Below are 27,606 nucleotides of genomic sequence, written 5' to 3'. Positions count from 1 at the left end.
CCGTGTGTTTCGTCTAGATTCCCTTTAAATGAAACTATGCTAGTTACCGTAACTACTCTCCGTGCTTGCTTAAGTCATATCAGGAACTCTTCACTCAGACATTGATTGGGTTGGAGCAGTTCCCCGGCAGAGCCGAGGCAGGAATCAAGTCTCGCCACATGCCCCTCTGCCTGTCAGGGCGATGAAGTCTGAAGCCGGAATGTTCCGGCCCCAGCGTGGCGGGTCCCCCCGTAGCGGATGCCAGTGAGCCGGCCAAAAGTCCATTGACTTCGGCCTGCCCAGAAGATCGTGCTGGAAAATCCCACCCTGGGTATCACCTGCCCCTGTCGAACCACGCTCACTGTTGCATTTTTCAGGGGGAGGGGTGGAACAGTGCCCAGTGTTAGTTGGCAGTACCAAACCACCACCCATTTTACCAACCTGCTGCCTGGGTTACCAAACCTCTACCCATTTTACCAAACCACTGCCTGATTTGCCAAAAGTCTACCTATTTTACCAACCCAGTGCTTAAGGAGTCTGTTAGCATTTTCCACACTGGGAGGAAGCCTAAGCCAATCAGTTATTCCCACTTGCTCCCAGTTTCCTGAAGCTGGCTGTAAGCATCCCAGGAATGTTTGTACCCAGCACTGTCGTGTGACTGGCAAGATGGGTCACCTGTGCTCTTTGAATCTAATACAGGATAATATAAAGATTTCCAAATTATCCACCATGTCCAGCCACACCTTAGTCCTTGGTTATGGATGCATAATGGCTGATTCCTGGCGTGCTCTGATCAATACTTCTACTGTACAATGGCCAGCAACCAATCCAGGGTCATGGTCTATGTGTTCACTGGCTTTTGGGAAACTGCATTAGAGATAGAGTGAGGCTGAGAGTGGGAGATTGTGGGAGGGTGGTGGGGGGGGGGGGGGTGGTGTGTGTGTGTGTGTGTGCGCGCGCACTCAGTGTGTAATGTGTGTGTGCATGTGTAAGTGTTGTGTGTGTGTCTGTGTGCATGTGTGGGTATTGAGTGTGTGTATCTGCGTGTGTCTGTGTGTGTTCAATGTGTGACGTGTGTATGTGTGCGTGAGTAAGTGCGTGTGTGTATGTACATGTGTGTGTGCACGAGTGTTTAGTATGCATGTGTGAGAGTGTGTGTGCGTGTGTGTGTGTTTGCTTGTGTGTGTGTCTGTGTACATCTATGGATTAGTGTTTGTTGAGTGTGTGTGTGGAGTGTGTGTGTGTGTGTTCAGGTGAGTGTGTAAAGATCTGTGTATACACACCATTACACACAACTGCAGAAATGATGAGATTGCGCAACTAAGTGCAATTTGATTGAGCTGGGTAGGTAAAGCCAACCAGCCCTCAACACGGCCCATCATATTGCAGACAGACAGAAAGACAGAGATACAAAGAGGTGTGGGCAGCCAGGCGGTCAGAGACACAGCAATATTGAGAGAGAAACAGAACTACAACAGTGATAGGCTAGCAGAGACAGAGAAAAACAGAAGCAGAGAGAGAAAGAGACAAGGTCACATTTATTGTCCATCCCTGGTTGCTCTGAAAACTGACTGGCTAGTGGGTCATCTTTGAGGGCACTAAGAGCCGCCCACATAGTGTGGGACCGGAGTCACGTGGAGTCCATTCTGGATAGACTGAGAGGCTCCCTTCCATGATGGCCATCATATGTTCAATTGGGTATTTATAACAACCTGTCAGCTTTTATTTTTTTCTGGTGTCCACCTTTATGTTAGCTCCAGTGGTGTAGTGGTAATGTCAATGGACTAGTAATCTAGAGGCCCAGGCTAATGCTCTGGAGACATGGGTTAAAATCTCACTATGACAGCTGGAATTGGGAATTATAAAGCTAGTCCCATTGATGGTGACCATGACAACGATCATCAATTGTTGTAAAAGCTCTTCTGCTTCACTAATGAGCTTTTGGGAAGAAAATCTGCTGTCCTTACCTGGTGTGGCCTACATGTGACTCTAGACCCCCACAGCAATGTGGTTGACTGTTAACTGCCCTCTGAAATGGCCTTGCTAGCTACTCAAGGGCAATTAGGGATGGGCAACACCCACACCCTATCAAAAAGAATTTTTAAAAATGACCGGAATATTGCACTTTTTCACAGGCACATCGCACCAACAATATCCTTTGGAGCGATACTTCCTGGATAATGGAGCCGAGCACTGTTAGTCACAAATATCCCGCTGCTTGGGCGTGTGTCTGTGTGCAGGCATCTGTTTGTGGGCGTGAGTGTGCATGTGAAGGCATGCAGTCCAAAGAGGTGATTGCAGGAGGTCAGTGAGTGGAGGAACAGACAGGTCCTTGTTTCCCCTGGGGCTGGGAGAGGATTTAGGCCGGGATTTTCCAGCCCCCTTCACGGGCGGGACCCACCGGGGGGGGTGGGGGCTGCGAGGCAGCGCCCCAGCCAGAAGTCCATTGACTTGCTGCGGGACCAGGCAGTCCCAGGCTGCGGGCAGGTGTGGAAACTCTCGCCTTTCGTCAGTTTGTGGTGAAGAAATCTATTGGAAATGAAAATGTGACATTTTTTTCAAAAAGCCTTAAAGAGTTGCACTGGAGAAGAAGCCCCAGGTTTAAGCTGATCAGATGCTTGGCTATGCTTGTTGAGTGGCACTTTTGCTGATGTGTTGCTGCAATGCAAATTTTAACATTTCACTCCATTGCAATTGCTGCTGTTTATAATTGCTGGGTCTTCTGTGCTGAATGTGTCTGTGTAACCCAATGGGGCCTTTGCCACTTCACACTATGGGAAATCACTTAGAACCTTACAGCACAGCAGGAGGCTATTCAGCCCATTGTGTCTGTGCTGGCTCTTTGAAAGAGCTATTCGATTAGCCCCATCAATTATCCCCACAGCCTTGCATTTTGCATCCTTTTCAAGTACTTATCCAATTCCCTTTTGAAAGTTATGACTGAATCTGCTTCCACCACCCTTTCAGACAATGCATTCCAGATCAGTGTAACTCACAGCTTAAAAACCCTTTCCCCCTCACATCCCCTTTGATTCTTCTGCCAATTATCTGTAAATCACTTCCCTTTGGCTACCAGGCTCTCTGCCAGTGGAAACAGTTTCTCCCTCTCTATTCTACCAAAACTCCGAGCAATTTTAAATATCTCTATTAAATCTCCCCTTAACTTTTCCTGCTGTAAGATAAATCCTATCTTAACCCCATTGTCATGGGTGATAGGTATATAAATGATAAAGTGGACGGGCACCAGGGCATTAGCGGCTGAGTTGCTGAACTCAACATTAGGAGTGTCCCATTTTTTTTAACTCACCTCCTCCTCATTTCCATGGACCGAGGGAATTGCGTACAGCAACATGATGAGATCAGGCAAGTTTTAGCTGGATAGTCACCCCCACAATTCAGCGAGCCACTTGCAGGTAAACCCTGTTTATTAATTGCTGGCAAGGCCGGTATTTATCGCTCTTCCCTAGTTACCCTTGGGAAGATGGTGGTGAGCCACCTTCTTCAACCATGCGGTGAAGGTGCTCCAGCTGTACTGGGGAGTTCCAGGATTTTGACCTAATTACACCCAGGTATGGGATGCAATTAAACGCAGGCATGTGACCCATTTACACGTGGACAAGTGACTAAGTTATGGCTGAAACACGTGACCCAATAACGCCAGGACACGTGACCCAGTGATGCCCAGGCCTAGTAAATGCCCAACATTTCTCAACCCAGAAGGAAAAAAACAGTAAAAACTGGAACGAGGAATACTGGTCCGAACTGGTCTTTTATACCTTAAATTGGAACACCAGTAAAAACTGGGAAATGAGCGTACTGGTCCGAACTGGTCTTGTATACTTTAAATTGGAACACCAATAAACACTGGGAAATAAGAGTACTGATCCAAACTGGTCTTGTATACCTTAAATTGGAACACCAGTAAAAACTGGAAATAGAATACTGCTCCGAACTGGTCTTGTATACTTTAAATTGGAACACCAGTAAAAACTGGAAATAAGAATACTGGCCCAAACTGGTCTTGTATACTTTAAATTGGAACACCAGTAAAAACTGGAAATAAGAATACTGGTCCAAACTGGTCTTGTATATCTTAAATTGGAACACCATTAAAAACTGGAAATAAGTGGCCCGAACAATCCACATCCACCACTACTCTCCTCCGTCTGGCTGAACTTGTTCTCACACTGAACAATTTCTCCTTTAACTCCTCCCACTTCCTCCAAATAAAAGGTGTGGCTATGGGTACCCGCATGGGCCCCAGCTATGCCTGTCTCTTTATGGGGTATGTGGAACATTCCTTGTTCCAGTCCTACTCCGGCCCCCTCCCACAACTCTTTCTCCGGTACATTGATGATTACTTCGGTGCGGCTTCATGCTCTTGTCGGGACCTGGAAAAATTTATTAATTTTGCTTCCAATCTCCACCCCTCCATCATTTTCACATGGTCCATATCTGACACTTGCCTTCCCTTCCTTGACCTCTCTGTCTCAATTTCTGATGATAGACTGTCCACCAATATCCATTACAAGCCTACCGACTCCCACAGCTACCTCGACTACAGCTCCTCACACCCCGCTTCCTGTAAGGACTCCATCCCATTCTCTCAGTTCCTTCGCCTCTGTCGCATCTGTTCTGATGATACTACCTTCAAAAACAGTTCCTCTGACATGTCCTCCTTCTTCCTTAACCGAGGTTTACCACCCACGGTCGTTGACAGGGCCCTCAACCGTGTCCGGCCCATCTCCCGTGCATCCGCCCTCACGCCTTCTCCATCCTCCCAGAAACATGATAGGGTCCCCCTTGTCCTCACTTATCACCCCACCAGCCTCTGCATTCAAAGGATCATCCTCCGCCATTTCCGCCAACTCCAGCATGATGCCACCACCAAACACATCTTCCCTTCACCCCCCCGGCGGCATTCCATAGGGATCGTTCCCTCCAGGACACCCTGGTCCACTCCTCCATCACCCCCTACTCCTCAACCCCCACCTATGGCACCTCCCCATGCCCACGCAGAAGATGCAACACCTGCCCCTTCACTTCCTCTCTCCTCACCATCCAAGGGCCCAAACACTCCTTTCAAGTGAAGCAGCATTTCACTTGCATTTCCCCTAACTTAGTCTACTGCATTCGTTGCTCCCACTGCGGTCTCCTCTACATTGGAGAGACCAAACGCAAACTGGGCGACCGCTTTGCAGAACACCTCCGGTCTGTCCGCAAGAAAGACCCAAACCTCCCTGTCGCTTGCCATTTTAACACTCCACCCTGTTCTCTTGCCCACATGTCTGTCCTTGGCTTGCTGCACTGTTCCAGTGAAGCCCAACGCAAACCGGAGGAACAACACCTCATCTTCCGACTAGGCACTTTACAGCCTTCCGGGCTGAATATTGAATTCAACAACTTTAGATCTTAAACTCCCTCCCCCCATCCCCACCCCGTTTCTTCCCCCTCCCTTTTGTTTTTTTCAATAATTTATATAGATTTTTCTTTTCCCACCTATTTCCATTATTTTTAAATCTACAACTAATACCTTGTCAGTCTTTCCATCCCACCCCCACTAGAGCTGTACCTTGAGTGTCCTGCCATCCATTCTTAATTAGCACTTTTCTTAGATAATATCACCACCTTCAACACCTCTTTGATCCTTTTGTCTGTGACATCTTTTGATTATCTGCTCCTATCACTGCTTGCTTGTCCCTACAACCACCCCACCCTCAACTTCTCTCCCCCCGCCCCCCACCTTAAACCAGCTTATATTTCACCCCTCTCCTAACTACACTCAGTTCTGTTGAAGGGTCATGTGGACTCGAAACGTCAATTCTTTTCTTCTCCACCGATGCTGGCAGACCTGCTGAGTTTTTCCAGGTAATTCTGTTTTTGTTCTGGAAATAAGAATACTGGTCTAACATAAGAACTAGGAGCAGGAATAGGCAATTCAGCCCCTCGAGTCTGCCCCGCCATTCAATACGACCATGACTGATCTCATTTCGGCCTCAACTTCAATTTCCCGCCTTTTAACCTTTCAACCTGTTACTAATAAAAAATTTGTCTATCTCAAATTTATTCAGCGTCCCTGCATCCACTACACTCTGAGGTAGTGAATTCCACAGGCCCTTTGAGAAAAGTAATTACTCCTCATCTCTGATTTAAATCTACCACCCATTAGCCTAAAACTATGGCCTCTTGTTCTAGAATGCCCACAATGGGAAACATCTGCTCCATATCAACTTTGTCTATCCCCTTTAGCATCTTATTTACCTCAATTAGATCTCCTCTCACCCTTCTAAACTCTAGCAAATACAGGCCTAAACTGCTCAACCTACCCTCATAAGACAAAACCCGCATCTCTGGAATCAATCCAGTGAACCTCCTCTGAACTCCAATGCAACTACATCCTGCCTCAAGTAAGGGGACCAAAACTGTGCACAGTACTCCAGGTGCGGTCTCACCAATGCCTTGTACAGTTGCAACAACACTTCCCTATTTTTATATTCTATTCCTTTAGCAATAAATGCCAAAATTCCATTTGCCTTCCTTATTACCTGCTGTACCTGCATACTAGCTTTCAGTGATTCATGCACGAGGACACCCAGATCCCTCTGCACTGAAGTATTCTGAAGTTTCTCTCCATTTAAATAATAAGTCGCCTTTATATTCTGCCAACCAAAATGGATAACCTCACACTTATCCACATTAAACTCCATCTGCCAAATTTTGGCCCATTCACCTAACCTGTCCATATTCATTTGTAAATTTCTTATTTCTTCATTGCAACTTACTTTCCCACCTATTTTGGTGTCATCTGCAAATTTAGCTATAGTACCTTCTATCCCTGAATCTAAGTCATTAATATAGATTGTAAATAGTTGGGGCCCAAGGACCGAACCCTGTGGCACCCCACTAGTTATAGCTTGCCATCCAGAAAAAGACCCATTTATCACGACTCTCTGCTTTCTGTTGTTAGCCAATCGTCTACCCAAGCTAATGTATTACACCTAACTCTGTGCGATCTTATCTTGTGTATTAATCTTTTGTGCGGCACCTTATCAAAGGCCTTCTGGAAGTCCAGATATACTACATCTACAGGATCCCCGTTACCCGCTTGCTTGTCGCATCTTCAAAGAACCCTAGCAAATTAGTCAAACACGATTTACTCTTCATAAAACCATGCTGACTCTGATGGATTGCATTTTGACTTTCCAAATGTCCCATTACTACTTCCTTCATAATGGATTCCAATAATTTCCCAACAACAGACATTAAACTAACTGGTCTATAGTTTCCTACATTCTGCCTCCCCCACTTTTTGAATAAGCACGTTATATTAGCATTTTTCCAATCCACTGGAACCTTTCCAGGATCCAGGGAATTTTGGAATATTATAGCCAATGCATCCACTGCCACTTCCTTTAAGACCCTGGGATGTGGTCATCAGGTCCTGGGGACTTGTCACACTTTAATCCCAATAGTTTGCTCAGTACTTTTTCTCTAGTGATGGTGATTGTTCTAAGTTCCTCCTTCTCTATACCCTCTGCACTACCTGTTACTATTGGGGTGGTACTAGTGTCCTCCACCATGAAAACTGAGGCAAAATATTGATTAAGTGTCTCTTCCATTTCTGCGTTCCCCATTATTAACTCCCCAGTCTCATCCTCCAAGGGACCAACATTCACTTTAGCTACTCTCTTTCCTTTTATATACTTGTAGAAGCTTTTGCTATCAGTTTTTACATTTTGCGCTAATTTTCTTTCATAATTTACCTTTGCTCTTTTTATTTTTTTTTAGTAACCGTAGAACCATAGAAAAGTTACAGCACAGAAGGAGGCCATTCGGCCCATCTTGTCCATGCCAGCCCGAGGACACCCAGGTGCCCTTTCCCTTTGTTGATCTTTAAAAGTTTCCCAATCTTCCAGCCTGCCACTGACCTTTGCAATTTGGTATGCCTTTTATGTTATCTTTAACTTCCTTGCTTAGCCATGGATGCTTTTTCCCCTCTTACCATCTTTCTTCCTCTTTGGAATATACTTTACTTGGGAGGAATTGAATATCTCCTTAAATATCTGCCACTGTTCATCAACTGTCCTACCTTGTAGTCTTCCTGCCCAGTCCACTAGGGCCAAATCTGCCCTCATGCCTACGTATTCACCTTTGTTTAACTCCAGAACACGAACGTGGGACTCAAGTTTCTCACTCTCAAACTGAACTTGAAATTCTAGCATGCTATGATCACTCTTCCCTAGAGGATCCTTTACTATGAGATCATTAATTAATCCTATCTCACTATACAAAACCAAATCCAGAATAGCCTGCTCTCTAGTTGGTTCCACAACTTTTTGTTCCAAGAAATAATCTCTAATACACTCTATGAACTCTCCCTCGAGGCTACCCTTGCCAATTTGATTAGTCCAGTCTATATGCATATTAAAATCACCCATGATTATTGCCGTGCCTTTCTTACATGCTCCCATTATTTCCTGGTTTATACTGTGCCCTACTGCTGAACTACTGTTTGGGGACCTATAGATTACTCCCACAAGGGACTTCTTTCCCTTGCTAGTTGCCGACGTGCATCATGTTAAGGGTAAACACCACAGCCACGGATGTCACAGATTTGGAAAGTGGATGACTGTCCCAGAAGGAAAAAACAGTAAAAACTGGGAAATAAAACTGGTCCAAACTGGTCTCGTGTACCTTAAATTGGAACACCGGTAAAAACTGTAAGAGTACTGGTCCAAACTGGTCTTGTATGCCTTAAAATGGAACACCAGTAAAAACTGGGAAATAAGAATACTGGTCCAAACTGGTCTTGTATACGTTAAAATGGAACACCAGTAAAAACTGGGAAATAAGTATACTGGTCTGAACTGGTTTTTCCTTCTGGGGTGGTAACTTTACAGGGTTATTATGTACCTGGGCTTCCTGTAGGCTTTCTCTCTGCCTCGCTTTCACAGCTCAGAACAGGTCCTAGGCTACAGTCGGAGTGCAGATACCTGCTTTGAGTGCCTGTCCAGCAAAGGCTCCAGGTTCACAGGTCTGTTTGAACAATGGTGAGCAATTAAACCACCTAGTTGACCATGCACCTTAAACAATACCATAGTACACCCTCTCTTTATACATGAGCTGTTCCAATGGATTTATCTCACAGGTTGAACAGGATTGAGGATTTCTCCATTGTTTTAACAAAAAAGGATCGCTAACAATTCAAAGGAAATTTTACTTTCGATCTTAAATTGGTTGAACTTTGTCATTTTTCTGATCCTTATTCAATGCTTTACTTATCAAAATGTACTTTCTCCCATAAGCATTGTGTTAAATAAGGAAAACTTTTCTCACTTTTGTAGCCAGTGTTAACATCAAACACTCGCAGGGCGGGTAGAGCACAGGGGCAGAAACAGAGTAAAGCTCCCTCTGCACTGTCCCCATCAAACACTCCCAGGACAGGTACAGCACAGGGGTTAGATACAGAGTAAAGCTCCCTCTGCACTGTCCCCATCAAACACTCCCAGGGCAGGTACAGCACAGAGTTAGATACAGAGTAAAGCTCCCTCTACACTGTCCCCATCAAACACTTCCAGGGCAGGTACAGCACAGGGTTGGATACAGAGTAAAGCTCCCTCTACACTGTCCCCATCAAACACTCCCAGGACAGGTACAGCACAGGGTTAGATACAGAGTAAAGCTCCCTCTACACTGTCCCCAACAAACGCTCCCAGGGCAGGTACAGCACATGGTTAGATACAGAGTAAAGCTCCTTCTACACTGTCCCCATCAAACACTCCCAGGACAGGTACAGCACGGGGTTAGATACAGAGTAAAGCTCCCTCTACAATGTTCCCATCAAACGCTCCCCGGGCAGGTACAGCAAGGGGTTAGATACAGAGTAAAGCTCCCTCTACACTGTCCCATCAAACACTCCCAGGGCAGGTACAGCACGGGGTTAGATACAGAGTAAATCTTCCTCTACACTGTCCCATCAAACACTCCCAGGGCAGGTACAGCACGGGGTTAGATACAGAGTAAAGCTCCCTCTACACTGTCCCCATCAAACACTCCCAGGACAGGTACAGCACGGGGTTAGATACAGAGTAAAGCTCTCTCTACACTGCCCCCATCAAACACTCCCAGGGCAGGTAAAGCACAGGGTTAGATACAGAGTAAAGCTCCCTCTACACTGTCCCTGTCAAACACTCCCAGGACAGGTACAGCACTGTTCCAATAATGTCTAACCCTAATTTCAGAAGATTAGTCTTCTTCCAGTGTCTGTGAGACCTCTCTTGTGCTATCGATATTTATGGTGCATCAGATTGACACTGCTCCGACTCCTCATACTTAATTCCCTCATTGCGTCTCTGGGCTGGATGTGAACCCAGGTGTCAGGAATAAAAGAATACTGTGCTGATCCAGACCAACCCCCACCACCCCCCACCCCACCACTCCCTGCTTCTTGTGGTTTAGGTTATATTTTATTGAAAAGCAGCAGGCTAGTGAATCCATGGAACAGTCGTTAACTCACCTAACTTGCATGACCATAAACAGTGCCAGGGACTGAGGAGCATCGAACTAATCATACTGAGAGGGCTGTGTGCACTCAAGGACTGCGTATGTCCTGGGCTTTGTATCCTGGAGACTGTGTATCCCTCCACAGGCTCAGTATCTGGTGGACTTATTAACCCAGAGACTGCGTATCTCTCAGGTTCATAAGTCCCAAACTGTGTAACCTTAACCTTATGTGAAATCTTTCTAAATCACTGGTTAAACCCTCGCTGGACTATTGAGTCCAAGTCTGGGTATCACACTTTAGCATGGATGTCTGTGCCCCTTGTGGGGGGTGCAGAATGGTACCAGGGATATGGGACATCAGTAATATGGAGGAGCTGGGATGGTTCTCTTTAGAGCAGAGATTACGGGAGATTTGATAGAGGTGAAGGTTTTTGATGGAATGAATAAGTAGGAACTGTTTCCAATGGCGGGAGAGTCAGTAATCAGAACATTTAAGGGAAATGGCAAAAGACCCAGAGGGGAGGTGAGAGGAAAAAAAAAAAATCCCACAGCGAGTTGTGATCAGGTACGCGCTGCCTGAAAGGGCGGTGGAAGCAGATTAACATAGTAATTTTCAAAAGGCCATTGGATAAATACTTGGAAAAGAAAGTTTTGCAGGGCTATGGGGAAAGAGGGGCGGTAATGACTCTAACTGGATAACCCTTTCAAAGAGCCGAAACAGGCACAATGGGCTGAATGGCCTCCTTCTGTGTTTTATGATTCTCGGACTATTAAAACCCCCAGGGGTTGCATATCTCTTAGTCTAGAGAACCTGGAGACTGTGTAACCACCAGCAACTGCAGATTTCCTGGAATATGAATCCCAGATGCTGCATATCCGCCAGGGCCTGCCTTTCCCTTGGGAAATGTGTTGGGAAGAGCTGGGAGTGGGGGGAGTAAATTAGGAGCTGTATTCTCTAGAAAAGAAAAGGCAGCGGGGTAACCTGATGGAGGGCCTGACAGAAGTGTTTGTCAGGGTAGACATAGAGCAGGGGTTTCCATTTATAGGTGCAAGCTGAACTGGGGCCCATAAACCTAAGATAGAAGACTACAAGGTAGGACAGTTGATGAACAGTGGCAGATATTTAAGGAGATATTCAATTCCTCCCAAGTAAAGTATATTCCAAAGAGGAAGAAAGATGGTAAGAGGGGAAAAAGCATCCATGGCTAAGCAAGGAAGTTAAAGATAACATAAAAGGCATACCAAATTGCAAAGGTCAGTGGCAGGCTGGAAGATTGGGAAACTTTTAAAGATCAACAAAGAGAAAGGGCACCTGGGTGTCCTCGGGCTGGCATGGACAAGATGGGCCGAATGGCCTCCTTCCGTGCTGTAACTTTTCTATGGTTCTATGATAGTTACCAGTAAATCCAGTATGGAAATGTCATTACCCAGAGAGTGTTCAGCATGTGAAACCACAAGGAGTATTGAGGTGAATAGCATAGATACATTTAAGGGGCAGCTTCATAAACATATGTGGGAGAAAGGAAGGGAAGGTGCCGAGGGGGTGAGGTGAAGTAGGTGCGGGACGAGGCTCGTGTGGAGCATAAACACCAGCCTGGACCAGTTAGGCCAAATGGCCTGTTTCTGGGTGGAAATTCCAGCTGAATCCAACCTCAGCACAGCCTGTCCTATCAAATATGTGCTCCGCTGTTGTAGCGGGGATGTAGGAGCATGCGGGAGTTGGATCTCACCCCAACATTGCCAGCTGTGAGCCTGGGTTTTATCCCTTTCTCCAGTAGCAGATGCGCATATCCTCAAGGGTTGCAAGTGCCTTCATCTGTGTAATGCACAATGGCGTGGGGAGTTTCATCCTTCCGAGCCTCCTGTGACCTGCTACATCACACAGAAACATTTGTTGGACAGATGTTTAACGCCGGAGTTAGTAATTGTGCGGCTTCCTGGAGTTGGGTGCTGACTGTTGGGCCTTGGGTTACACAGAGCCATTATGCAAGTGTTGATGTGATCTCCCGCCACTGGTGCTTATTCTAATGGAACCTCTTTTCTTTGCTTCTGTAGATATGAGGACAACAAACCATTTCTCAAGTAAGCTCTAGTGTTACAATGTCAACCCTAGTGCAGCTATTACCCACCTGTTGTCTGATATTTTCAGCTGCCTCCCTTTTGTGTGGTACTAGCCATCGCAGCGTTTCCCTTGCTGGGTCTGATGTGTGAGTCACTGTGGGCCAAGAGAATCAGAGAACACAAGAAGTATATAAGCTGGAATATTATGTCCAATTCTGGGCCATCAAGGCCTTTGGAGAGGGTGCAGAGAAGATATACCATTTTGGCACCAGAGATGAGGAACTTCAGTTACACGGAGGGACTAGCAAAGCAGTAATTGCTGTCCTTTGAGAAGCGAAAGTTAAGGGAAGGTTAAATAGAGGTGTTGCAAATTATAAAGTCTTGATAGGATAGGGCAGCCTGTTTCCATTGACAGGCGGATCAGTAACCAGGGGACACAGGTTTAATGTAATTAGCAATAGGGGGAAGGATTAGGCAAGTTGTTACGATCTGGAACGCACTGTCTAAAAGGGCAGTGAAGCAGATTCAACAGTGACTTTCAAAAGAGAACTGGATCAATACATGAAAAGGCTCTGGGGGAAGAGCAGGGGAGTGGGACTAATCACACAGCTCTTTCAAAGAGCCAGCACAGGCATGGTGGGCCACCTGGCCTCCTGTCCAGCGTGAGGCTCCACGTTCCCCCCTCCCAGCCCCAGATACCGCTGCTGACAGCATGAACCCATAACACAAAATGTCACAGGTCAGCAGGTAGGAAATAACCTTTCCAGAGCTGCTAACATCAAGATGGCTCACCAGGGCTAGAGTCCTTTTCCTGACGCCCTCGCCTTTCAGTCTAGAGCAGCCGGGCCACCCATCCACCATCAGCCAATCGCGATTGTCCGTGTCTCAAAGCAAAAGTTCTGTGCAGTTGGCGCTGAGCTTACAGGGATATCTCTGGGTACAGAGGTTGGTGTGGCTGTCTATCCGCCTGCTCTCTCTTCCCTTTCCCTGTTCCACCTTTCACTCCTGGTGGGCCACTGTGAGATTCTCAGTCTCTCCAACAGTGACTTGAGGTGCAGTTCAGATTCTGCATTGGGTTTCTGTTCCATGAGGAAGTATAGAAAAAAGGTCAACCAGTTACAGATTCCTCCTCCACGCGCAGTGCATTACTTGCCTATAGCCTTCTATTCTCGATCAGCATGAGTGTTCATGTAAGGACAGATGCGTTGTGGGCTTGAGTTGTCTACCCACGTACTTTGAGGTAGGCTTATCAACATTGGGCAGCAGCCCTAGTAAAGTTAAGCTTACTTTTCCTCATCCAAGTTCCTCTTGGAACATGTGAGTTATCTCTGCTGAGTTCAAGTATCCTTGTAACTCTATACTCTAAATACCAAACTTCAAACAAAATAATTATATGATTTTCTATAGCACCTTTTTATGACCTCAAGACATCCTTAAATTTACAGCCAATGAAATACTTTTTGAAACGTAGTCACTGTTGTAATGCCGAAAACATGGCAGCCAATTAGCACACAGCAAGCTCCCACACAGAGCAATCTGATAATGACCAGATCATCTGTTTTAGCATGGTTGGTTGAGGGCTAAATATTGCCCAAAACACCATGGAGAATTCCCCTAGCTGCTCTTTAAAGTAGCACCATCGCATCTTTTACGTTCAATTGTGGTGGCAGTTTAACATCTCACCTAAATGACAGCACCTCCGACAGTGTAGCACTCCTTCAGTACTGCACTGTGAGTTTCAGCCTGGATTTTGCAGTCAAATCTCTGGAGTGGGACTTGAATCCACAACCAGCTGACTCAGGGGCAGGAGTGCTACCCACTGAGCCCTGGCTGATCTCAATGGAAGTAAAAATGGGGAGAGGTGTAAACTGAGGGGACCCACCAACTCGTTGTCACCCAGTTTACAGTATCAAACAAAGTCAAAAAGTGCCCCACTGTACCTGCTGTTGTACAGACAGAGTCTAACAAGTGTAATCCTGCCTACACGCACAGGTAGGTTTAAATGGGGAGCACGATGGTTGGCACCATTAGAAAGGGCCTTCTCTGAGGCGAGTATCCAATTGGCCAAAGAAGGATGTGATTGCCCTCTCAAGCACTGGGAATGTCATTGAATCCCTGCTCACTATAGGGGTCACTCCCTCACCCATTCAGCTATTGTTTCACATGTAACTGCTCCTTCAGGTTCACAAAATCCGTCTTCACTCACAAAGCCTTTCCTTAGCCGCGGGGAAGTGTATACAACCCAGTGGTTAGACAACCAGGGAGGATGAGAATCAGGAATGCAACGAGCTGACTCTTCCACCTACAATGCTGGTTTGGGGTCTGCTGCTGTACCGTAACCCCTTTATGTGCCAAAATCAATTTTGAGCATGAGTTGTGTTTGCAAAGATGATTCTGGTGTTAGTGTCCCCGGTCCCTGTGCCTTTTTTTCTTATTCATTCATGGGATGTGGGCTTCACTGGCTGGGCCAGAATTGATTGCCCATCCCTAGTTGCCCTTGGGAAGGTGGTGGTGAGCTACCTTCTTGAACCACTGCAGTCCATGTGGCGTAGGAGTGCTGTTAGGGAGGGAGTTCCAGGATTTTGACCCAGTGACAGTGAAGGAACGGCGATATATTTCTAAGTCAGGATGGTGAGTAGCTTGGAGAGGAACTTGCAGGTGGTGGTGTTCCCATGTATCTGCTGCCCTTGTCCTTCAAGGTGGTAGAGGTCATGGGTTTGGAAGGTGCTGTCAAAGGAGCCTTGGTGAGTTGCTGCAGGGCATCTTGTAGATGGTACACACTGCTGCCACTGTGCATCGGTGGTGGAGGGAGTGAATGTTTGAGAATGTGGTGTCAATCAAGTGGCCTGCTTTGTCCTGGAAGGTGTTGAGCTTCTTGAGTGTTGTGCAAGCTGCACTCATCCAGCTAAGTGGGGAGTATTCCATCATTCCATTTGGGGTTAAGCAACCTATTAAAATGGTAACACTTTCCAGGCGAGTATCTCCGTTTGCTGAATTTATAACCACCTTCTCTTGAAGTCACTACAGAGCTTTGAGACCTCCTCTCCCTCCCCGTTTATGAAAAGCCTCTCATTCTTCTGTGTACAGAGACTAACTGATCCCTCTTTGTGCTGTCTTTTAGGTCCTGGGCTTTGGGTGCCATCGCTCTCCTTTTCCTGCTGGGTCTCACCTGGGCCTTTGGCCTGATGTTTATCAATGAGGAGTCCATGGTGATGGCCTATCTCTTCACAACATTCAACGCCTTCCAGGGAATGTTCATCTTCATTTTTCACTGCGCTCTCCAGAAGAAAGTAAGGCTCCTCATAAACTCTTTGAATTTAATCTTCAAGGACGTTCCCTGGAATTTTGGAGGTTGAAGCAATGATTTGCTCATAATTTCCATGATATTACGGGGAGCAGATGGGGTGTTACAGAGAGAAACTATTTCTGCTTTTTGAGAGGTCATGGACTAGGGCGCATAGTCTAAATAAGAGCCAGATCTTCCAGGAGGATAATTAGGAAGCACTTCAGGCCAGAATTTCCAAGAAGTGGCAATCACAGTCAAATTGCCGCTCCAGTCCCTCTTGGTCAGGAGCTGCACATTTCTCGCCCGACCTTCCAACTTGGACCTGCTAAGGGATATGCAGCACAGCTGTTCAGGAATCCTCTTAGTCTAGTGCAGCAGCACAGAGGAAAGTGAAGCCTTGCCCCTGCTTTTTACAGCACTGGCTGCCATAAAGCAGGGAAGTTTAAAGGTCCTAGCCACGTTTGAAAAGTCAGGGAGGAGGTGGGTGTGCAAAGTAAATGGGTGAGGTTTTAGGCTGGGGGGTGGTGTAGGATGGATTGGGGGGTGGTTATGGAGTGTAGGATGGGTCAGGGGTGTCAGGTGGTCACTTGAGGAGGGTGCGAGGGAGCCACAGGTGAGGGTTCCAGTGGAGGGGTGGGGGTGTAGTCAAGGGGGCCAGTAGGGGGTCCGGGAATTAACCCAGGAGCTAACCCAGGAGTTAAAAGTAGTTTTAATCCTTCTAACCTTTCTTGGGTAGCTGTTCTGGTAAGAGAGTTGGAACCATCCGGAGTCCGTGATTTAAATCGGAGTATCGGATGGCTCCCAAGACAGGGTAATTATCCATTGGACGTTTGAACTTCCCAGGCAATTTTTGTGCAGCCCTTGCATGGGGATTACCGGGCATGGGGTGGTCCCCCAGCACATCTTCTGGGGTACCTCAAGGAGACAAACCCCCGGAAATCAGAAGCTCTGGACCTTCTACACACAAAAGGGTGGTAGAAGTTTGGAGCTCTCTGCAGTAAATGGCAATTGATGCCAGATTAAATATTAATCTTAAATCTGAGATTGATAGGTTTTTTTTTTGTTTACCAGAAATATAATTCACAGATCAGCCATGATCTGATTGAATGGGGGAACAGGCTTGAGGAGCTAAATGACTGACACATGTTTCTCTGTTTCTGTGGCAATGGCATTCTTATAGATCAGCCTTGCTGTCCAATTCACTTGTACTCACAACACAGTTGGGAGCATTGTGGAAGAATTAGCTCTTTAATTTTACTGGCCCCTATTCTGAACTGTTGCTATGTTCTGGGTTTGACTCTTGGACTCTAGGCATGGGACTTGTTTCTCAGACAGAGATACACTGGTATCCACTTAACACTTCTTTATTAATACTACTTCAAAACAGCTTATAGAGTAGGCACATAGCTCTTAGGCATGATTCCAACCTCTCTCTCTCTAGAGAGAGACAGAGAGAGATAGAATGACTGACTAGTATCAGCGTACATCATCATCTATGTCATACATTAGCAATCCCATCTGTTCACCCTTTCTACTGCACCCCCTAATCACTGAAGCAGTGCGTAGCCAATCAGAAAGAATCCAGGTTCAATTCCCAATCTCCCCTGGCACTGGCTGCCTTAGCAACCTCCAGGCACAGTAGCACTGTGATAGGCTGCTTCAACCAGGCGTAAGAATGTGATTGGCTGCTGCTGCAAAAAAAGGCAAATAGCAATGTGATTGGCTGTTCCGACAAGGCTGACTAGCACTGTGATTGGCTGCCTCAACCAGGCATAATAGCACTATGATTGGCTGCCTCAGCAAGGCATCCGTTTTGCCACGATTGGTTGCAGAACCCACGTAGTTGGAAAAACATCCAGAGTTCCCACTCCAGCCATCTCTGCTGGAAGCGGGGGCGGTGGGGCGGGGGGGTGGAATGTCGGATAGCTGCAGGATCGGGCCTACTTAGAGCTCGGGTTGAATCACCTATGAATGCTGTTCAGGCTTTTTTTGAAAGCAAGCGATGTGTGTGTGGCACCAAGTTGACGCCATGCCATCACATTAATCCTTTCGGGAGAGGAAGGCAGGAGGTAACCCTCACAAAAACAGCCTTTAAGGGGAAGCTGGATAAGTGCATCGGGGAGAAAGGAATAGAAAAGATACCTTGACAAGGTATGGGGAAGGTAGTGAGAGGAGACTGTTAAGCATAAACAACAGCATGGAGCTGTTGGGTTGAGTGTGTTTCTGTGCTCTAAATACTTTGTAAAAATGGCATCTTGTCAAATGCTGTTGTTTTTCACGGAAAGAGAAGTTTGTTGTCACATCTTCACATCCAGGTGGCACTGGCTCCATTTCAGTGGGATGCACTCACTGCATCAAGTCAGTCAACGAAGGAAAAAAGCCGCAATCTCTTTAAATTGTCAGTTGTCAATACAAGATAATTCTGTTGGTAATGACATGTATATTTGACAATCAAGGTATCAATTTTGAAGTGTTTCCAGGTGTGTCTAGCTACGGTGAAGCTGCTGGTCCTTGATTTGATGGGTTAACAAGTGCCTTCTGTCAAGTTTTTATAACAATATAAAGGCACCAATCACTCATAAAGGATTGTGTAAACATGCTGTGGGTTCATTTATACAAAGGTAGAAAGCTTGAAGACATCATCATCAACAGAGCCTTGTGTGTATGTGTTTTTTTTAATTCGTTCAAGGGATGTGGGCTTCGTTGGCTAGGCCAGCATTTATTGCCCATCCCTAATTGCCCTTGAGAAGGTGGTGGTGAGCTGCCTTCTTGAATTGCTGCAGTCCACGTGGTGTAGTTACACCCACAGTGCTGTTAGGGAGGGAGTTCCGGGATTTTGACCCAGTGACAGTGAAAGAACGGCGATATATTTCCAAGTCAGGATGGTGAGTGACTTGGAGGGGAACTTCCAGGTGGTGGTGATTCCATCTATCTGCTGTCCTTGTCCTTCAAGATGGTAGCGGTCGTGGGTGTGGAAGGTGCTGTCTAAGAAGGATTGGGGAGTTCCTGCAGTGCACCTTGTAGATGGTACACACTGCTGCTACTATGCGTCAGTGGTGGAGGGGGTGAATGTTTGTGGATGGGGTGCCAATCAAACGGGCTGCTTTGTCCTGGACAGTGTCAAGCTTCTTGAGTGTTGTTGGAGCTGCACTCATCCAGGCAACTGGATAGTATTCCATCACACTCTTGACTTGTGCCTTGTAGATGGTGGACAGGCTTTGGGGAGTCAGGAGATGAGTTACTTGCCACAGGATCCCTAGCCTCTGACCTGCTATTGTAGCCACAGTATTTATATGGCTAGTCCAGTTCGGTTTCTGACCAATGGTAACACCCAGGATGTTAATGGTAGAGATTCAGCGATGGTAATTCCATTGAATGTCAAAGGGCAAGGGTTAGATTCTTTCTTGTTGGAGTTGGTCATTGCCTGGCACTTATGTGTCGCAAATGTTACTCGCCACTTGTCAACCCAAGCCTGGATATTGTCCAGGTCTTGCTGCATTTGGACATGGACTGCTTCAGTATCTGAGAAGTCACAATTGGCGCTGAACATTGTACAATTATCAGCGAACATTCCCACTTCTGATCTTATAATGGAAGGAAGGTCATTGTTGAAGCAGCTGAAGATGGTTGGGCCGAGGACACTACCCTGAGGAACTCCTACAGTGATGTCCTGGAGCTGAAATGATTGACCTCCAACAACTACAACCATCTTCCTTTGTACTAGATATGACTCCAACCCAGGGGGGAGTTTTCCCCCTGATTCTCATTGATTCCAGTTTTGCTGGAGCTTCTTGATGCCACATTCGGTCAATTGCTGCCTTAATGTCAAGGGCAGTCACTCTCACCTCACCTCTAGAGTTCAGCACTTTAGTCCATGTTTGAACCAAGGCTGTAATGAGGTCAGGAGCTGAGTGCCTCTAGCAGAACTCAAATTAAGCGTCAGTGAGCAGTTATTGCTAAGCAAATGCCACCTGATAACACTGTTGATGATCCCTTCCATCACTTTACTGATGATCGAGAGTAGACTGATGGGGCGGTAAATAGCTGTGTTGGATTTGTCCAGCTTTTTGTATACAGGACATACCTGGGCTCACTTGAGGTGTGCTCTGCTTAAAAGCAAAAGTGAAACTAAACCTGGATCACATGACACACTTCCTTTATAGTGATGTCATGCTCCTATCCCTTAAAGGTATATTACAACATGGGAGCTAAGTGGCAATAGGTGGCAATATGGAATATGGTTAACTTGCTGTGATAGAGATGACTGCAAGATACAATTGTTTAGTCTAGACACATGGGAACATTTATACAAAGATAGGAAGCTTGAAGACATCAGCAGCAGCAGAGCTATGTGTGCTGTGTTCTGCTCACAGGCCAAAGTGAAACTAAGACTGGATCTCATGACACACTTCCCTTTTAGAGATGTCATGCTCCTATCCCTTAAAGGCATATTACAACACCTATTTATGCAAGATCAGTAAATAAAGCAGTGAGATACTACATCCCTTGGTTGAACAGCTTGGGTCAGTGTGAGTGAGTGCACATCCGGGAGCAGTGTAAGAAAATGTACAAATCTCAATGGCCATTAGGGATGGGCAATATATGTTGGCCTAGCCAGCGACTCACGCATCCTATGAAAGGAAAAATTTAGAAAAAAGATGTGAATGGAGGGTTTTGGTCCACTGGGATTCTAGACAATGGAGGTGAATGAAGGGGTTTGACCACTGGGAATCCATTGGAACACCATTTGGATGAGTTTGATCAAGACATCACCAATCTGGAATCCATGTTAAGCAAACTGCTGGTACTATCCTCAACAGCAGATGGTACAAAGGTCATGGTCTATCACAGAGAATAATGCAACTTTGTGTTCATTACCAGTGTACAAAACTCCTACAGGGCTCAACAGGGTGGATGCAGGAAGGATGTTTCCCCTGGCTGGGAGATCTGGAACCAGGGACAGAGCCTCAGAATAGGGGGCAGGCCATCTAGGACTAAGATGAGGAGGAATTTCTTCACTCAGAGGGTGGTGAATCTTTGGAATTGTCTACCACAGAGGGCTGTGGAGGCTCAGTCATTGGGTATGTTCGAAGCAGAGGTCGATAGATTTCTAGCTACCAATGACATTAAGGGTAGTACAGAAAAGTGGAGTTGAGGTGGAAGATCAGCCATGATCTAGTTAAATTGTGGAGCTTGCTCGAAGGGCCGAATGGCCTACTCCTGCTGTCTTCAACGAATGAAACAAGTGATAAGCTACTGATGCATGCTCTTATTCTCACCATTTCCATGTCCTGTTGATGGTCAAGGAACTTTGTTCCAATATTATAACTTTGAGCGAGTGTAAACCAGGTAATAGTGAATCATATACCCTGTCTATTGATTTCAATCAAAAGCAAAGTGGGGCTGAGTGCACAATCAATGATGGGAGGGCATTGGAATAGTCAAGGCTGGAGGTGACAACGACATGGATGAGGGTTCCAGCAGTGGATGAGCTTAGTTAAGGTTGAAGTCGGGTGATACTCAGGCAGAGACAGGGAGAGGGGTTCGGACAGTGGCCTATTACCAGTACTGACAATAACAGACAATAACAGTAATGAGGCTGGCAACGTACTCACCTGCCTGGCACCTCTCCCAGCTCCCAGCCTGGCGACAGCTGCTGCTTAACAAACCAGAGGCAAATGCCTTAATTGCGCCGACAGTCTGCCATCTGATCTACTCAACTTGCTCTGAAGCAGTGAGGATAATTTCCTCCTGAGTCCTTGCGGCCGATTTGCTGGGCTCCGCAGCCCGTGGATTGGTGCGCACGTGCTGTGGTCTGTGGTGGAGATTCTACCAGGAGAGCCACCAGTTGCACAGGAGGGACGAGTTTGGTGGACAGTGGGCTCTGGACATTGTCCGGGCTGCACATTTGGTCATTATTCATCCTTGACTCAAGCCCTGAAGTAGGGGCTCTCAGCCTCCCTGAATCACAAAATCAAAGGAGTCTGCTTTATTTTTAGTTCAGCTGCCTAACAAATAGGCAGAGGATTGAGGAGGGTTAGCGGGTGCGTGCGGGATAAAACGTGAAGATCAGCACTCGGCTGCTAATCAGTTTCTCATCCTTGCACCAAAGCTAAATGTCAGCCTCTTCTCTGACACCCACTTTCACATTTGGAACAGGAAGAGGCCATTCAGCCCCTCAAGCCTGTTCCTCCATTCAATTAGATCATGGTTGATCTGTATCTTAAATCCATCTACCAGCCTTAGTTCCATAACTTTTAATAACCTTTGGCCAAGAAAATAGTTATCAATCTCTGTTTTGAAATTTTCAGTTGCTTCCCCCCGCCTCCACCACCACCCCCCAACCCCCAGCCAACTCCCCCCTCCCACCCCCAGCCAACTCCCCCCTCTAGTCTTAACAGGCTTTTGGGGGATTGAGTTTCAGATTTCCTCCACCCTTTGGATGAAGCGGTGCTTCTGAACATCACTCCTTACTGGCCTAGTTCAAATTTTAAGGTTATGCCCCCTTGTCCTGTCTCCCCCCAACAAGGGGAGATAGTTTCTCTCTATCTATCCTATCCAATCCGTTAATTCCCTTAAGCACTCCGATTTGAACACCCTTAATCTTCTATACTCAAGGGCAGATTACATAAGAAACAGGAGCAGGTCTAGGCCATTTGGCCCTTCAAGCTTCAACAAGATCATGGCTGGCCTTCCAGCTCTACTCCACCTTCTTGCACCATCCCCATGATCCTTTAATTTCCCTCACTACGCAAGTATCTACCCACCTCTCTCTTGAATAAACTCAATGGTGGAGCTTCCACAGCTCTCTGTGGTAGAGAATTCCAAAGCTTCACAACCCTTTAAGTGAAGAAATTTCTCCTCATATCAGTCTTAAATGGCCAACCCCTTATTCTAAGACCGCTAACCCATGTTCTAGATTCCCTAGCCAAGGGAAACATTTTCTCCGCAACTAACCTATCATGCCTGGTTAGCATTTTACCTGTTTCAGTCAAGTCATCTCTCATTCTTCTAAACATCAGGGATAAAAGGCCTAGTCTACTCAATGCCACCTCTGAGGACTATCCCCTCATCCCAGGAACCAGCCTAGTGAACCTTGCTACACTCCCTCCAGGGCAGTATCTCCTTTCTTAGGTAAGGAGACAAACACTCCAGATGTAGCCTCACCAATACCATGTATAATTGTCGTAAGATTTCCTTTACTCTTATAACGAGATTGAGCACACAGGCTGCATGAAGGAGATAAAACGAGGTTCATTTATTCCACTAGCATAAAAGCTTTAACAAAGCTCAAGGGAAAGTGTAACTCCGAGAAACAAACTATTAACAGAGAATGGTCACTGCTGATGCTCCCAACCTCTGTCTTATTCGGGGCCACAGCTCCTCGACACTGCCACACACCAGGCTCGCTCTGCTCCCCAGCTGACTTGGAAATATATCGCAGTTCCCTCGCTGTCGCAGGGTCAAAATCCTGGAACTCCCTCCCTAACAGCGCTGTGGGTGTACCTGCACCACATGGACTGCAGCAGTTCAAGAAGGCAGCTCACCACCACCAAGGGCAACTAGGGATGGGCAATAAATGCTGGCCCAGCCAGCGACGCCCACATCCCATGAATGAATAAAAAAAAGCTTGCGGCTGCAGTCCTGCTGTTTCTCTCTCTCAAGGCTTCTCAGACAGGGTTGTTGCCAGTCAGTCTGACTAGGTTTCCAATTCCCTTTAGCCACCCTGAGGGGCTGCAAGCTGCCCTACACTCTTGTCACACTGCCCTGAATTAGTCCTGGCTGCTTTCTCGCTCACCTCATGACATCTGACTCTGCCTCTCTGCTTGTCAAAGATACTGCTCCCTGTAGGAATGGGCCCACCAGGGGCCGACCAGTTCCCCCTGCTCTGCACTCTCCCCCGACATAGCCACCTTCTGCCTGAGGCCCCGCAACACTCTCATACTCCAATCCCTTTCTAACAAAAGCTAACATGTCATTTGTCTTCCTAACCATTTGCTGCACCTGCACATTAACTTTCTCTGATTCATGTACGAGGACACCCAAATCCCTCTGAATGCAAATATTTCCCAGTCTCTCACCATTCAGAAAATACTCTGCTTTTTTTATTTTTCACACCAGAGTAGATAACTTCACACTTCACCACCTTGTATTCCGCCTGCAAAGTTTTTGCCCACTCACCCAACCTGGCTATATCCCTCCGCGGCCTCTTTCTACCCACTTTCCCACCTAATTTTGTACCATCAGCAAACTTGGATACATTACACTCAGTCCCCTCATCGAAGTTATGAATGGAGATTGTAAAGAGCTGAGGCCTGAGTTCTCAGCTTGAGGTAACCCACTGCTTTGCCAATCCAAAAATTACCCATTAATTCCTAAGTGAGTAATTTCTGTCCATTAACTAATACTCAGTCGATGCTAATATATTACCCCTATCCCACGTGTCCTAATTTTGTGTAATAACAGCTTGTGTGCCACCTTATTGAATGCATTTTGAAACTCCAAATACACATCTAGTGGTTCCCCTTCATCCATCCTACTAGCTACATCCTCAAAAAACTCTGCAGATTTCCCTTACATGTTGACTCTTCTTAATCATATTATGATTTTCTAAGTGCTCTGTTACCATGTCTCTTATAACAGATTCTAACATTTTGCCTACTATTGAAGCTAGACTAACTGGACTATAATTCCCCATTTTCTCTCTTCCTGCTTTCTTAAATAACTGGATTATGTTTGCTACCTTCCAATCCTTGGGAGCTGTTTTAGATTCGAGGGAGTTCTGGAAGATCAAGACCAATGCATCTACCATCTTTGCAACTGCCTCTTTTAAAATCCCAAGATGCAGGTTGTCAGCTCCAGGGGATTTGTTGCAGTTTAGTCCCATTGATTTCCCCAGTACTGTTTCTTTACTCAAATTGATTTCTTTAAGCTCCTCATTCTCATTAGACCCTTGGTTCTCCATTATTTCCGGAACATTTTCTGTGTGTTCTACCATAAGGAAAGACACAAATTTGTTTCATGCCTCTGCCATTTCTTTATTCTCCATTATAATTCCACCTGTCTCTGCCTCTAATGGGCTCAGGTCTAGTTTCACTAATCACTTCCTGATTACACACCTGTAGATACATTTCCTCCTCCTCCTCCAGGTACCATGCCCTAAGGGGGCAGTGGCAACCGTGGACTTCCATTGGATTGGTCCATGATTATGCTTGGCAAAGTACTACAGTGGTTTGCCATTGCCTTCTGCAGTGTGGCTGACCAGGAAACTCTCCCGCTCTCACCGCCAACCATCAGTCACATTGGAAAGAGTTACTGGCTAATAATCAGCTTGTTTGGCCACATTATGAGCACACCTTCCGTGGCCACCAAGTCCTGAAGTGGAACTTGAACCTTGAGTTTCTGGCCCAGATGTTGGAACACTGCCCACTGTGTCCTGATCCGCTCTGCTTCCTTTTCACCCAAGGAGCTGCTCTGCTCTAGACCCTTGACAATTCCCTTGCTGCTTTTGAATTTATCCTTTACTGAATCCTCCTACCTCCTTTTTACTGTTTAAGGCCTCGTCTGCTGCCCTAGTTATTCGATTCGCCAAGGCGCTGATCCCAGCCCGATTTAAGTGAAACTCACCCCAACAGAACAGTTCCCCCTTACCCCCAGTGTTGGTGCCATTGCCCACGCCATTTCTCCCGCCCCACTTTTAACTCTGAATCTCTTTACCACTCTGCCATTTGGCATGTGGCTGAGGTAGCAATCCAGACATGATTACTTTTGAGGCCCTGCGCTTTAATTTGGCCACGAACTCCTCAAAGTCTCTCATTTCCAATTCCACCAACGCTGCTTGTTCCCAAAGAACCAGGGCACCTGGATTCTCCCCCTCCTAGTTCTTCTTCAGCTGCGTGGGAACATCTATGAGCCTGGCACCCCTGCAAACAACACAACCTTCCCAGGCATGGCTGTGTAGAACAATATCTTTTCCCCATGACTATACTGTCCCCTATCATTACCACATTCCTTTGCACTACCTCCACCTGAATGGCTTCCTGCACCACCCCCCCCTCTGTTGCTGTGGCTGGTTTACTCATCCACCCTGCAGTCCTTGTTCTCACCTACACAGGTAGCCTCGGAGCTGTTGATCAAAATCAAGAGCTGAGGCTCCTCCATCACTACATCCTCGACAACCCCCCCCCCCCGACCCGCCTGACTCACCGTCCCATCATCCTATCCCTGACTACCTCTTTTCCTTCTTCAGTTCTGTCCAAAGGCAGGTCGACCCACAGTGCCGCAAACTCCACCACAGTTAAGGAATGAGGCAGGTTCCTGAATCCACCCCAGCCCAGAATAGGGGGTGAACCCTGTCATGTCGGTACCAATTGCATCCACATCAGCTGTCCAGCCAACTGGACCCCCTCCACCACAAGTAGTCTGAGTTGCTGTGGAAACATGCACTTTTACAGTCATTTTGTCACCCGGAGCTATGAATAGTGATGGTGGAGGCTCCAATGTTCTTTCCATCACACGGCTGACCAGGAATCTCTCCCACTCTTACCGCCTGCCATTGGCGTGTGTTGGAAGGATTTGCAGGTTGATAATCAACCTGTTTGGTCGTGTTATGAACACACCTTCCTTGGCCATCAAGTCCTGCCAATGACGGGCAATTTTTGTTAACTAGCTATCTTGACTATCTTAGACCATAAGACATAGGAGCAGAAATTAGGCCATTCGGCCCATTGAGTCTGCTCCGCCTTTCAATCATGGCTGATAAGTTTCTCAACCCCATTTTCCTGCCTTCTCCCTGTAACCTTTGATCTCCTTACCAATCAAGAACCTATCTATCTCCGTCTTAAATACACTCAATGACCTGGCCTCCACAGCCTTCTGTGGCAATGAATTCCATAGATTCACCACTCTCTGGCTAAAGAAGTTTATCCTCATCTCTGTTCTAAAAGGTCTTCCCTTTACTCTGAGGCTGTGCCCTCGGGTCCTAGTCTCTCCTACTAATGGAAACATCTTCCCCACGTCCACTCTATCCAGGCCTTTCAGTATTCTGTAATTTCAATCAGATTTCCCCTCATCTTTCTAAACTCCATTGAGTATAGACCCAGAGTCCTCAAACGTTCCTCACATGTTAAGCCTTTCATTCCTGGAATCATTCTCGTGAACCTCCTCTGGACCCTCTCCAGGGCCAGCACATCCTTCCTGAGATACGGGGCCCAAAATTGCTCACAATATTCTAAATGTGGTCTGACCAGAGCCTTATAAAGCCTCAGCAGCACATCCCTGCTTTTATATTCTAGTCCTCTCGAAATAAATGCCAACATTGCATTTGCCTTCCTAACTACCGACTCAACCTGCAAGTTAACCTTAAGAGAATCCTGGACTAGGACTCCCAAGTCCCTTTGCACTCCAGATTTCTGAATTCTCTCCCCATTTAGAAAATAGTCTATGCCTCTATTCTTCCTACCAAAGTGCACGACCTCACACTTCCCCACGTTGTATTCCATCTGCCACTTCTTTGCCCATTCTCCTAACCTGTCCAAATCCTTCTGCAGCCTCCCCGCCTCCTCAATACTACCTGTCCCTCCACCTATCTTTGTATCATCTGCAAACTTAGCCAGGATGCCCTCAATAGCTAGGCCCCAATGTAAATCTGACCAGGTAAAGGCCTCAATGTAAAAACTTATCAGCTAGGCCCCAATGTAAATACCAGTCAGGCCCCATGTAAACACTGACCATTTTGACGTTTCTTTTACAGTTTTTAAATTTCTAAGTCAAATTCT

At 46.5% G+C, this 27,606-nt stretch overlaps 1 protein-coding gene across 1 annotated transcript in view; it reads left to right on the top strand.

Annotated features, from left to right (window-relative positions):
* The window catches only part of LOC144668756 (adhesion G protein-coupled receptor L1-like), a 153,445-nt gene that overhangs the window by 111,912 nt on the left and 13,927 nt on the right, over nucleotides 1-27,606 (top strand). The window contains exon 16 of the mRNA XM_078531087.1: nucleotides 15,665-15,833. Within this exon, the coding sequence (XP_078387213.1) occupies nucleotides 15,665-15,833 (169 nt within the window). The remainder of the gene's footprint in view (nucleotides 1-15,664; nucleotides 15,834-27,606) is intronic.

This window comes from Cetorhinus maximus, chromosome 28, assembly GCF_964194155.1.
Source record: "Cetorhinus maximus chromosome 28, sCetMax3.hap1.1, whole genome shotgun sequence".
In the NCBI taxonomy this organism is placed as follows: domain Eukaryota; kingdom Metazoa; phylum Chordata; class Chondrichthyes; order Lamniformes; family Cetorhinidae; genus Cetorhinus; species Cetorhinus maximus.
Note: the sequence above shows the minus strand (reverse complement) of the source record. Positions and strands in the feature narration are given on the sequence as shown.